The sequence below is a fragment of the Rissa tridactyla genome, chromosome 1 (genome assembly GCF_028500815.1).
Source record: "Rissa tridactyla isolate bRisTri1 chromosome 1, bRisTri1.patW.cur.20221130, whole genome shotgun sequence".
In the NCBI taxonomy this organism is placed as follows: Eukaryota; Metazoa; Chordata; class Aves; order Charadriiformes; family Laridae; genus Rissa; species Rissa tridactyla.
In genome coordinates, this window is record NC_071466.1 from 144,626,622 (window position 1) to 144,640,472 (window position 13,851).

Consider the following 13,851-nt stretch of genomic DNA (forward strand, 5'->3'; position numbering starts at 1 on the left):
TTGTGTGTGTCCCCTTTCCGATGACAAGCTGATCTTAGTGGAGCAGATATTCTTGCTGTTGCTGTTTGGAACGGTGGAATTAGGCAAATTGCTTACTTTTAATCCTCTCCCCCCTTTAAAAAAAAAAATCCGATTTTCATTAGTTCTCTTCTTTTAACTTTGGCCCTTTCCAAACCAGCACTATGTAGTTAGATCTGTTGGGAGTGAAGGGTCTGCAACTACCACAGGTTTTTTGAAGTTGTTGGTGTCAAGTAATAATGTATACAGTACTGCAGTCTCTCTGTAGCTTGTGACCTGCTGTTGTTATAATGACTGTCTGAGACCCCATGTGCCTGGGGCAAAGTGCGTCCTTTGTGTTACACACTGCAAAGCCAGTCATGATACATTCTTACTACAATGTAAAAAAAAAAAAGAAAAAAAAAAAAAAAAGTACAATTCAGATGTATTACTTGTCCACAAGGTAATTGGAGAATTTATAATGGGCCCTGATGCAAGCAAATAACCCTTGTGCCTAATCAGCAGAGAGACGGCGACCTTCCTGCTTCAAAGAAGAAACGCCAAGCAGGGGAGAAGATTATGTATACTTTGGTCTCTGTGCCACATGGAAATGACATCGCATCTCTCTTTGAACTGGATGCCACCACTCTTCAGAGAGCTGATTGCCTGGTTCCAAGGTAAAAAAAAAAAAAAAAAAAACCAGAAAAAGAGGCAAAAAATATTGCTGCATTGACAGGGTTTCTTCCTAGCATTATGCTGGTGAGTAAAGCAGAAAAAAATCAAACATGAGCAAGTATTATCCTTCAGTTAAAATTTGAGGAGCGTTCGTGGATAAACAAGGGATGTATAAAACATCATACTGCTGCTGTGACTGGGTAAAATAATTATAAGGATAAAAAAAGTGACACTTAAAGAGAGTCTGTGAAGAGAAAAATAATGGGCTAAATGTCGCACAGATATATATGAGGACAGAATTGAGCCCTGCGTACTGTTTGAAAAAACCGTACTGCTAATAGATCTAACTGAACTGTTCCCAACAAAATAACGTGTAAGGTGAACTGGGCTCGTATTTCCCTGACAGATCATGTTGTCACTGAACACATTTGTCATTCAAATGAATTCAGCAAGTGGCTTCTGGGTTTTAATTGTGAATATTTGAAATTTCAACCGTGTTGCTTAGCAGAGATTGGCTAGATAAGTCACACGGTGTTGGTTGTATCTGAATGGGCATGCAGACACATGGGGCTAGTTGTTATGAGGGTGGATTTGAAAGCTGGGTACCCGCGATTACTGATGTATGCAGCTTTGAAGCGTATTTGCTATGCTAAGTTTTGCCAGACAATTTGCTTACTTGAATACTCAGAGCCCATCAGCATGAAAGGGAGAGCGTGAATGAAGACCACAGTGAATATATTTAAAAGGTAGAATTCAGAGTAAAAATTGTAATTGATTTCTCAGCTCTGCTTTTTGATAACACCAGAGATTATCATATGGAAAGAATTTAGAAGAATCTCAGGTCTGTTCTTTGTTCGCTTGATTTTCAGTTGAGAACTGGTAGTGCAAATGCTTGCTCCCTGGAACAAGGGTTTGCAGATCGTAATGGTGAAACCATTATGATAGCTGTGAAACCATGGTCAGTTTTACTTTCTGGCTTTCGTGCTGTGACAGGTTTGAAAGGGTTTGTAACTTTGCAGGAAAAAAAAAATAAGAAAAGAATTTGTTTTATTCATGAAATGCATTTCAATTCAGATGAGATTTTGTAGCACCTTCCTTTTAAATTTTTTTTTAAGGAATACTTTACTCCTAGGCTTATATAAATACTTAAAACCAGCATTCTGCATAATCCCAAGATGCTGTTTGTTCTTGTTGCAGCTCTGTTCTGGGTGAGAAAGGAGGAGACAAGGGAAAAGGGTACTCTTTTAGGTCTCCCTCACCCTTTTATTATGAGTGGCTGGTGTGAGTCACGCCCTCAAGTCTCATGTCATGGTCATGCGTTGCGTTGCATCCCACCTTGCTCGCTTTAGCTCGGGACTGATCCATCTAACCTGTTATTTGCTTTGTTCTCCTTTAGGAACTCATACGTCCGACTGAGGCATTTGTGCACTAACACTTGGGTCACTAGCACCAGCATTCCAATAGACACTGACGAAGAGAGGCCTGTGATGTTAAAGGTAAACACATATATCTTGGGGTTGAAATCCCAAACTCATTCCTGAAATTCTCTACTGGTGATCTCACTTCTAACATATAAAACGTGCATAATAACTAGGATAAAGGTAAGAGGAATGCTTACCCATATTAAACCAAAAACTCTTGCAGATTGGGACGTGTCAAACAAAAGAGGACAAGGAAGCTTTTGCCATTGTGTCGGTTCCTCTGTCGGAGGTCAGAGACTTGGACTTTGCCAATGATGCAAACAAGGTTCTAGCATCAACTGTTAAAAAGCTGGAGAATGGAACAATAACCCAGAATGAAAGGAGGTTAGTGATTTTTCATTTTTTCCCTCCTAAATTGGTGTTTCGCCGCTTGTGACATCATGGCATCACAGTAATGGGTAAGTTAGTAACATCTGTGTGGACGTAGAGGCAATTGGGAGAGGATGCTTCAGTACTGAGAGTGCTAGCCTGGGGTTAGATTCCATCTCCTTGCTGCATCTCAGGCTGGTCTGTGTATCTTATCTCTACAGTGAGGGCAAACGGCACTTCCCCAGCTCACTGGCCACATAAATAAATGGGTAGCTCCCTGGGCAAACGCAAAGTGTTTGTCTTAATTTCCTTTGATAAACCACTCCTAAGCTGTAATACAGTAGTCCATTGCATTTGATTCTCATGTACGAGAAAGCCATCTATACAGTGGGCAGCGTGACAGGACTTTTGATTTGCGTGGAGTTCGCTGTACCGCACATTTGTGCTGCGAGAGCAGTAGAAGGAGGTCTCAGAGTGACCAAGAAGCTGCTCCAATAGTCCCTTCCCTTTCTTATTTCTATTTTTCCCTGTTCTCTTTTCCTATATTACATAATTTTGGTATTACCTTTGTATTCATCTCTGTTTCAGCTGTAGCGCTATTAGAATGTCCGTTCTTCTTCGCATCCACCCCTGAATTAAGGGATTTTGTTGTACAATGTAGCCAAATATGTCCCGCTGCCAGTGATGTAGTTTGCTATTTGTTTTCAGCTGTCTGTCGTTAAACTGGATATTAGATGGCATCTCTGGCAGTTTTAGTTTGTAACTTCTATTCCACTATGCATCATATACAGCTTGTTGCTGAAAATGTTAATTTTTGCTGATAAAACTGAATTTTTGCTGTCAGTTGTCAGTAGCAATTGGACCAAAATGGTTTAATATCAGGTGGAGGATTTATCATAACAGGCAGATGTGTAATGGCCTGGGTGTTGGTACTCATCCTTGAAAAGCTGGTGGGCCGTTTCATGATTGAGTTGAACCAGAAAGGTATACGACATAACCGAGGCGTGACATCCCTTTATTAACCTTGCACTGCTGTGTCACCGCAACCCAGTATTGTCAAGTCTTGATGCTGACAGATTGGTACAACACATATGTAAAACATTTCAGAGTGGTTTCAGAATAGTGCCATTATTTGTTTGTTCCTGCGATTTCCTTTGGAAAAAAACCCTCTCTCTTCCCTGTCTTATCACCTTCCTGTTTAGCTAAGTAGGGGTCCCAACAGTTTATTCTTGATTCCTCCGTCCTACATCTGCCTTTTCTACTTTTTCTGCTGCGGAGGACCTTGCTGTTCTCCACCAGTGAGCTGAGACTTTTAAAGATGAAGCTCACTCAGAGGGTTTAGCTGAAGAGCCCAGCCCTCTTTTGGGTAATGGAGGCTTTGTGTCTGGCTCCCAGAGATGACTTTGAAAACCTGCTGGGCATCTTCCTGCCACTTTCATAGCATGCCTACAGGTTTAGAAATTATAAGACTTGATGTCCAAATTCAGGTGATGCTTCCCTAGAGGTAGGAGACATGCTGGGCTTTCTTTGTAAAAGATGGCAAGTTCTTTTAAGGGAGATTCATTGAAATCTGTGGGCATCCATACTTCCCTCTGCGTATGCCTGACAAAGGATGTTAGTAACAAGGAGGCAATGACCACTTTTTTTCTTTGTTTTGCATTTTCTGAAGGTAGGAGAGAAGGAATTACTAGAGCTTCTGTCATAGAATCATAGAATGGTTTGGGTTGGAAGGGACCTTAAAGATCATCTAGTTCCAGCCCCCCTGCCATGGGCAGGGACACCTCCCACTAGACCAGGCTGCTCAAAGCCCCATCCAGTCTGTCCTTTTTAGCACTTGCTTCTGCAAAATCTTTTTTTGTGTAGCAAAGAGTGAAACAAATATAGTCACTTTTCAATAATTTCTTGGGTCAGTAGGGAAATAGTCTAGTGGCAGAATGCTTTTATTCCGCTAGTGAGTCCATCGTCTTGTTTCATGGACCCATGTCTATGGTAAAAGTATAAAAATCCTTGCTAGGCTGTGTAAGAGGGTCTTTCTACTGTTCCTGGGCCTTGAGGCCAGCTGGTATAGATTTTGGATTTCTGAATACTCCGCATCAATCCGGCAGCATGTATTTTTTTCTCCCTTTTTCCTTCTGGTTGTTTTTTAATGCCTTGGTAAACATCTCTCTGATGGATTTAAGCCTCTGCTGAACCAAGGTCTGGAATCCTTAAGTATATGTCAAACTTAACTTTGCAGTGATTGAAGTTCTATTGTGCTAGATAAAGCTTGTTCTAAAAGGTGATTTTCTTTCTTAATGAATCCTAGCAAGTGTTGAAGGACTGTATATAATAGTGATTTGTCTTTTCATTCTAGGTTTGTAACCAAGTTACTGGAAGATCTCATTTTCTTTGTTGCTGATGTGCCTAATAACGGGCAGGAAGTTTTGGATGTGGTCATTACCAAGCCAAACAGGGAACGACAAAAATTAATGAGGGAACAAAATATATTGGCTCAGGTATGTCCTATTGTATTAATAACTTGCTTGTGTTTACAAGAAGATCGTGGGAGAGAGTGATTTGAGAAAATGTTATTTTTACGTAACTTGGCTTATGCCATGTTGGGTTTGTGGCTGGTTGGATTGGATAGATATGATACTATTTAGTCAAGGCTCATGTCTTGGTCTATGAATCAGATAGAAGCATGTCAGATAAGCATTTGACACTGTCCCCCATAGAATTCTCATGGAAAAACTGGTGGCTCATGGCCTGGATGAGCATACGATCTGCTGGATCAAGCACTGGCTGGATGGGCGGTCCCAAAGAATGGTGGTCAATGGAGTTAAATCCAGCTGGCGGCCAGTCACAAGTGGTGTCCCTCAGGGCTCGGTGTTGGGATCATTTCTGTTTAACATCTTTATTGACGACCTTGATAAGGACATAGAGTGTATCATCAGCAAGTTTGCAGATGACACGAAGCTAAGCGGGAGCGTTGATCTGCATGAGGATAGGGAGGCTCTACAGAGAGGCTTGGATAGATTAGACCGATGGGCCAATGCTAACGGTATGAGCGTCAACAAGGCCAAGTGCCAGGTCCCGCACTTGGGCCACGACAACCCCATGCATCGCTACAGGCTTGGGGAAGTGTGGCTGGAGAGCTGCCTGGCAGAAAAGGACCTGAGGGTTCTAGTTGACAAGTGGCTGAACATGAGCCAGCAGTGTGCCCAGGTGGCCAAGAGGGCCAATGGCATCCTGGCTTGTATTAGAAATAGTGTGACCCGCAGAAGGAGGGAGGTGATTGTCCCCCTGTACTCAGCACTGGTGAGGCCACACCTTGAGTATTGTGTCCAGTTCTGGGCACCTCAATACGAGAGAGATATTGAGGTGCTGGAGCAAGTGCAGAGGAAGGCAGCGAAGCTGGTGAAGGGCCTAGAGAATAAATCTTATGAGGAGCGATTGAAGGAGCTGGGACTGTTTAGTTTGAGGAAGAGGAGGCTGAGGGGAGACCTCATCGCTCTCTACAACTACTTGAAAGGACACTGTAGAGAGGTTGGCGCTGGTCTCTTCTCACAGGTAATTAGTGATAGAACAAGAGGGAATGGGTTCAAGCTGCAGCAGGGTAGGTTTAGGCTGGACATTAGGAAAAAATTCTTCACGGAAAGAGTGGTTAGACACTGGAATAGGCTGCCCAGGGAGGTGGTGGAGTCACCATCTCTGAATGTGTTTAAGACTCGTTTAGATGTGGTGTTAAGGGATATGGTGTGAGGGAGAACTTTGTAGAGTGGAGTTGATGGTTGGACTCGATGATCCCAAGGGTCTTTTCCAACCTAAATGATTCTATGATTCTATGATAGCTTAGTTTCCTGTGATTCTGATGACTTTTAAGACTACAGTTGAATAGCAAATTGTTGACAAAATTTGAAACAAGCTTGCAACGTTTTCCAATCCTGCAAGTGTTCTTTATATAGGAAAAATTCTGATGTCCTTATGGATCCCAGACTTGGTTTGTATGAGAGCCAACTTCCATGTAAATAAAAATGAGTATTGTCTTTAAATAACCTGCTGAAATTTAAAAAAAAAAAAAGAAAAAAATAAAAGAGTTAAAAGGTTGAAATTGGACAGCAGCCAGTATTGTCCTCCTTTCTAGCCAAAGTTAAGGCATTCAACTAACAATGTTTAAAATTGGGAATAGCAATAAAGAGAAAGCAATGTCAATCAAATTGTTGGGAAATGTAAAGCTAAATGCAAAAGCTGTAATGTCTGAGATTGTGCCCCCATTTGTATTTAGTCATATGTAGGTAAGTGCAATGATTCACTTCGGACTTTGGTCAATAAGGCCCTTGTGCTGATCCTGTCAGAGGACATTTCTATTGACTGCTGTAAGTTAAGCAAAAATCTGGGTTTGATTTTTCATTCTCAGCAATTTTGATTTTGAACAGATATTTGGCATCCTCAAAGCTCCTTTTAAGGACAAAGGTGAAGGATCGATGCTGAGACTTGAAGACCTAGGTGACCAGAGATATGCTCCATACAAATACATGTTAAGGTTATGTTACAGAGTTCTCAGACACTCTCAACAGGACTATAGGAAGAACCAGGTCAGTGGTATTCAAAATCTTTTTCCTCCTGGTTCCTATAATTATATACCCTGGGTTTGACATCGTTCTCTGCACTTACAAGTGTGATTCTGTGGTAATGGTGAAAGGACTGGGTTTTGTATGGGTTAGTAGTAAGAAGTCACCATCATATACTGCCTCGTGCTGAGGAGCAGTGTTTGTGTTTTGTAGGCATTTGTATGTGAACTGAATGGTCAGCAATGAATATCATAGGTTTACTGTATACTTTAACAGGCTCAGACTGAGATTGGGGTCCACTGCTTCATTCATCAGCTTTCTTTTATTAAAATTATGCTCTTGGACTCTGGATTATAACGTGGGAAATCTGCAAAACTGTCTGTTTCTGTTGCTTAAATATTTGTAGAGGAATGTCAGTGAATCAGACCAGATGTTATTCTACCAGGTAGCCTGATTTCCCACTGCAGGAGACTCCCCATGAGCAAGAAGTATTTCAGAACATGGTGTCGAGTGCTTTGCATGTTGCAGTGGGGAAGAACTGCACTAACTTTGTAGGACTAAAGGGACTAGAGGTTGAACTGCTATAAGTGGCTTCTTTGTTTTCTTCCTAATGCTTTACAGAAATATTTCTGTCTTGGAGGGAGGGAAAGGGGGGAGGGAAGACTCAGAAAAGAAAGCTTCTTAAATGTTATAAAAAACTTCTTGGGTTTTCCTTTCAAAAAAATTGGTTGTGACTTCTTGAATTTTGTATATCTTTTCATGAATTCATTCCTTTGGTTTATGAAAGAATAAGACGAGTTAGTCATCCCTGATATTGAATGTTCCTTGGGGTACATATGTCAGGTGTTCCGATGTTCTTTTGTTCAGGCCAGTTCAGAGAGGAAAGTTTTGAGGGTTATTTTGATTGCTAATTGAACTGGATGCTTCTGGTTCTAAAAGAAAAACATTTCTGCTTAATAGGTCATCATGAGAATTTATATTTTTTCAGGAATATATTGCTAAGAACTTCTGCGTCATGCAGTCCCAGATCGGTTATGATATTCTGGCAGAAGACACCATCACAGCTTTGTTGCACAACAACAGAAAACTGCTAGAGAAACACATCACGGCTAAAGAAATAGAAACGTTTGTTAATTTACTCAGGAGAAATCGAGAGCCAAGGTTTGAAGTGGTCCATGTAACATTCTTTTTCTGTATTGATAGGCTATTTGCAGTAGCTGTGAATCTGCCTACTATTCATAGTTTTGTTGTCTCTTTCTCCCGGCTTAATTTTTTTTTGACCTGGCAGACAAAAACCCGCATGTACAGTGTCACACTAAAAACCATCAGAACTACCTTTAATTCTTGGGATTTGACCGTATCTGCATTTCAGAAAAACTAGAACCTGTTTTTACTTTGCAGGACAATTTTGAAAATTTGTTTTTAGTTCCAAGTGGACAAGGATAAATAAACAGAAATTTTCATTTCTCATAACTCTGCAGCTCCTCTGTAAAACTGCCTCTTGGTTGATTCCCCTGCTAATAATCTTGGTGCAAATTACACAGTTGTCCATTTTTCTGAGCTTTTATTAATATTAGTTTTCCTGGAGGTTCTGATTCCAGGTCAGACTGAACAGGGCCTAGGGTGCTGAACATCCCAGTAAACATGTGTCCTAGACCAGATGTTGTTCCAAATGAAAAATTCTGGCCTTGAACTTCTCTCAGTTGAAATTTTTTTGATTAGCTTTGGGTCAGAATATAAAGGATTTTTTTTTTTTTTTTTTTTAATGGAAAATCTTGTCTATTTTTTTTCATTGGATTTTCAGGTGTAAAATTACCAAAGTAATACAAATATAAGAAATTAATGTACTGAAGGCCAAATAAGGTCCTCTGTAATTGTGAATACTGTTTTTCTGTTAGTGATTAAGGATATTGCTCAAGGCCCTGGTGCTTCACTGCTTCAATTATTCTCTATATGTCTGCAGCCGTTTTGCCTCACTGTAATCTCATTGCCTCTCCCATGCTAACCTGTGGTGGGTTTGGTCAGTACTAAGAGAAAAGCACATGAAATCAGGTCATGCTCAGTGCTGAAGGGTCCTAGTGTTTATTGACAATCTCATGTCACTTTTTTTTTTGTGATGGAGGGTGTCATAGTATTTGTTGCATAACTACATTGTGCAGCTGCTGTGTATTCACTTCTTTAAGGCTCGAGTCCTGAAAGCTATAAATGTTTGAAAAATGAACCTTTCCAAGGTGGTGCAATCTGAACAGTAAAGGCTTGATTTCCTGACGCTTATTTTCATGGAGAGTCTCGCAGACTTTTGCAGCCTTACTTGTGTGAGAATTGTGGCGGTATGCTCTAAAACACATGAGCTATAAAAACATAAAACCTTCCCAAGTTTTAGCTCCAATTAAGTAACTCCCCCATAATTCTATGTAATTATGTACTGTTTACTTAATATTATCTTTGTGATGCAATGTTACTGTGTGCGCTGTTAATTACCTGTTGCCACAAAGCTTCATTTCAGTGGTGGGTAAAATTGTTCCAAAGCGTACCCTCAAAATGCTTTCTGCACTCATCCCTTGCAGTTCTCAAACTTCTGTGGGGAGTGTGGTCGGTGCTAACACAGGATATTCTGATTTCCTCTGGTAGGATGATCATCTATAGATGTTCAAACTATTGTATCCTTGAACGCCCGACAGTAGATGCTCAAATTTTTTACCTGGATTTCTAAGGAAGTGGAGTATATGATCTGTGTGAGCCTGCTCATATCTGTGCCTCCACCAGCTCTTGAGCCTCTTGCCCAGTTTTAGCTACATTTGCTAGAGGAGTGGTGGGCTCAGAGATACACAGTTCCTATGAATGTCATTGAAAGAAGAAGCTACATAGAGAGAAGAGGCCCTTATATTATTCCAGTGAGGCAAAGGCTGCAATATGGACTGTTAATACACATAGAAGACTCCATGAAAGAGAGACAAGACGCAGATACCTAATGAATGTCGCAACTGTGAAGAAAGCTTCAACATGAACCTTGTTAAACATCAGAAGACCTAAATTTGAGAGGCAAATTCATAGGAAACTGATTTCCATGCAAAGCTTTGTTATTTCTGCTTTACGTGGAATGACCTCTTTGAACACAGAGATCATGTCTTCAGGTCCTGCCAGATCTTCAGTCTTCACTAATTGTTGGCTGTGTCGCTTCAGAGATTTTAAATGGCATCTTTAAAAGGTGGAGATGTGGACTCCTCCAGTGGAATGGAGAGGGCACACGGCTATCTCCAGCACAAGGAAACATCTCCTTGCTACTTGGGTTAGGCAGACACGTGCTACCTGGTGGGGAAGATGGGTGAGAACATGTACTCTTGCTTTTGGTTCCTGACAAGGACAAGGGCCTTCAGTGGAGCTCCCCTGCCTCAGGCTGCTCCTGAGTTCTGGCACAACTCTTTGGCCTTTGATTTGCTGACAAGTGTCACACTTGGAAATTCTTCTTTTCACTCCCTGACTGATTTTTCAGCACCATTCAGAGTGACTCTCAAAGCTATTACTCATCTTTATCTGTTGTGAGTTGCAATAGTATTAATCAGCAAAGATCGTATGTTGATAAATCTTGTGATTTATGCTCCCTTGAGCATATTAGTGATGGATGCTAGAGTTTTCTACTGCAGTGTTTCTGTGTAGTATTTTAAGTCTCGTGTTCTGTTGCATCTGTGTTTTTTGCAGGTTCTTGGATTATCTATCGGACCTGTGTGTATCTAACACCACAGCAATACCAGTAACTCAGGAACTCATCTGCAAGTTTATGCTGAGCCCAGGGAATGCTGACATTCTCATTCAGACCAAGTGAGCATCCGTAATCAGAACATACCTTTTTTGTTACCTGCTTTGTTGTTATATTTGTAGCAGTTTTCTAGTGGGTCCATTGTGAATGGTTTGCGTTTGCAGGCTGGTTTCGACACAAATGGACAATCCCTTGGAATGCCCAGTCATATCGGATGACATTGATGAAGAGGAAGTGTGGCTTTACTGGATTGACAGTAACAAGGAGCCTCATGGCAAAGCCATCAGGCATCTGGCTCAGGAGGCGAAGGAGGGCACAAAAGCTGATTTGGAAGTTCTTACCTACTACAGGTAAAACTGCTTATTGAAATGGAAGAAAATGTAAACTCTCTGAAGATCCTGGTTCTGTTCTTATCCAGTTCATTTCCCAGTATCAAAAAAGGAAGCCATGTCATGCCAGAAAGTGAGATTAAAAGTTTATTTCAAATTTTTCCTGTAGGAAGCATCACAATATCTGCTGTCTGTTCTGGAATAATCTTGATTTTTTTTTTTGCTTATGACAGCTCTTTGCATCTCTTTATCATTTGGCCTCTTACCTTTTATTTATTGGGCTTTATTTTTAGGTTGTGCTGTCCTGTAAGCAAGGCATGCTCTGAGGGAGGAATGTCCCGAGGATTAGAGGGGAAATGGAATCATGGAGCAGTGTCTTACACTGATTGAGAATGAATAGTCCAAATGCTTCAGCCTTCCATTGAACAATACTTCCTTTGTGTTTCAAAGGCAGCCCAGTCTTCATGGGGGCTGGAGCGTGACATTAGTATTTTTAATGGCAAGTTGATTTCTTGCTTAGCAAAGTCACTCCTGTTATTTTTTAGGATTTATATCAGAAAGGCTGACATCAGGCTTGTAAAGTGAGATTCTGAGGTACCTTGTTTCATTTCCAACTGGTTTCTTTGAACAGCATATGTTATTGCCTGTTTTTAAGGTACCAACTGAACCTCTTTGCAAGAATGTGCCTGGACCGCCAATATCTTGCCATCAACCAGATTTCTGCACAGCTGTCGGTAGACTTGATCCTACGATGTATGTCTGATGAAAGCCTCCCTTTCGACCTCCGGGCTTCTTTTTGTCGGCTGATGCTACACATGCACGTGGACAGAGATCCTCAGGAATCTGTGGTACCTGTCAGATATGCCAGATTGTGGACTGAAATTCCTACTAAGATCACAATTCATGAGTGAGTTGAAAGTGTTTCAAACTAAAGTGCAAAAGTGCAAAAGTGTAATGGTTTGTCTCAGAACAAAATGGTTGTAGATGTCTAATGTCGACAGAACACATATGTGAAAAGGTGTTTTGTTGCAGAGCAGAGAGGGATTAATTATTGTTACTCTTGGAAACTTCCAGGAGTTACTAACTCTTGGAAAGTTGAAGTAACTTTCCATTATTGTTACTCCTTGAAACTTCTTGGAAAGTTTTCCATGTAGCTTTCCATGGAAATATTTCAATTTCATTTTTCACTGTGTTCTTATAGGGAACAAGCTGGAGAAAAACGGAATGGCCTTTTCTCAAACCAACTGAACTTGAAGTAATCCAATTGTGTCTAACATTACAGGTTTGCTAGGCTGGAACTCAGTTTTATACTTCAAGCTCAACTGAAAGCCACAGTTGGAAAGCCAGGATTTACAGTTAGGTACAGCTATTGCCCCAGAAACAGTTCAGAGAGGCTTTGGCCTCCACCCAGCACAGTACTTAAGCACGTGTTAAATTTAAGTATGGGAGAAGGACTCATTGACTTCAGTGGAAACCCTTTCTGGCTTAATTGATTTGATGGAGCAGCGCCACTGGGCTAGACCCAGACAGGGAGTATCTGGCTGAAGAGACAAAGAGGAAGAAGTACAGCAGTGCAGCAGACAGTATTGCTTCTGTTACTGAGATGAAGGACTGTTTTGACATACATGAAAAATCAGTCCTAGTTGGTAGTGCAAAGGAAGAAGCTGACTGTCCCGAGCTGCTTTCCTAATCTGCTGTCTTCCTTGCAGAAATAGTAAACTCTGGCTGATGGGTAGAGAGGGCAGCTGAGACTTAGTGCCTTATTGAGTTGCCACAGTGAGATTTAAGAGTGCTCTCTGCCAGAACCATAGTTTTTTCCTGTCTCTTATTCCTGTTCACTGAAATACTTCCTGGTACTGTTGGAGGGAAGGTTTGTGCATCCTCTTTGCCTATCTATGCAGAATCAGCTGACCTCTACCCCTTCTCCTTACAGAGAACTGACAGTAATTTTATAGCATTGTGATTGGTTTGTTTTTAATTTAGTGACAACTGATCCTGATATCAAAGGTGTTTAATTTTCTTTCCTTCCTTGCCTTGCATTGTAGGTATGATTCTTTCACAGACTCTTCGAGAAATGAAATGAAGAGGAAGTTCGCGCTCACTATGGAATTTGTAGAAGAGTACTTGAAAGAAGTTGTAAATCAGCCCTTTCCTTTTGGAGACAAAGAGAAAAATAAACTTACATTTGAGGTACTTCTCAGCTATGTGTGTCCTATTCACAGTATTCCTCCTCATTTTAGCTAAGTTGACGTTGGCTCTTTCAAAACAAAGATAGTTGCAGAATAAACGTCAGCGTAAAATGTCCTAAAGAAACACCAGTTCCTAATTCCAGTGTTCTTGGTGATGACTGTTACTGCAGAAAATAATATTACTGTCTGCCGTCAAACAGATTCTTTTTTTTTTTCCATCCTTCTCCTGAAATGGTTGCATTTCAGTGGTAGGAGGGAAGGGACTGTGTCCACATGACCTTTCTCTCCACATCAGTGAATTAACATGCAGGGATTCTTCCGAATAAGTAAGTACCATTCTCTGTGTAAGATATGACACTGAAGGAAATACTCTGAATAACCTAATCTTGTGTTTTAAATATTTTTAGATAGGGACTTTAGATAGGCCTAAATCTTCTACATTGAAATAACATTCAACAGAGCGGTAATGCTTACAGCTTTTATAGCTCTTCCTCTAGCCTGCCTCCCAAACTTTGTCGCTACTGCCTCTGGTCATCTGAAATGACCTCTGTTCAAACTTACCAG

The 13,851-nt window shown here is 40.9% G+C and overlaps 1 protein-coding gene across 1 annotated transcript in view; it reads left to right on the forward strand.

The window, feature by feature from the left end:
* The window catches only part of ITPR2 (inositol 1,4,5-trisphosphate receptor type 2), a 263,492-nt gene that overhangs the window by 74,671 nt on the left and 174,970 nt on the right, over positions 1–13,851 (forward strand). The window contains exons 11-20 of the mRNA XM_054188393.1: positions 520–674; positions 2,069–2,168; positions 2,317–2,477; positions 4,816–4,957; positions 6,878–7,036; positions 8,001–8,173; positions 10,712–10,831; positions 10,934–11,119; positions 11,754–12,005; positions 13,144–13,288. Coding sequence (XP_054044368.1) covers positions 520–674; positions 2,069–2,168; positions 2,317–2,477; positions 4,816–4,957; positions 6,878–7,036; positions 8,001–8,173; positions 10,712–10,831; positions 10,934–11,119; positions 11,754–12,005; positions 13,144–13,288 — 1,593 coding nt within the window. The remainder of the gene's footprint in view (positions 1–519; positions 675–2,068; positions 2,169–2,316; positions 2,478–4,815; positions 4,958–6,877; positions 7,037–8,000; positions 8,174–10,711; positions 10,832–10,933; positions 11,120–11,753; positions 12,006–13,143; positions 13,289–13,851) is intronic.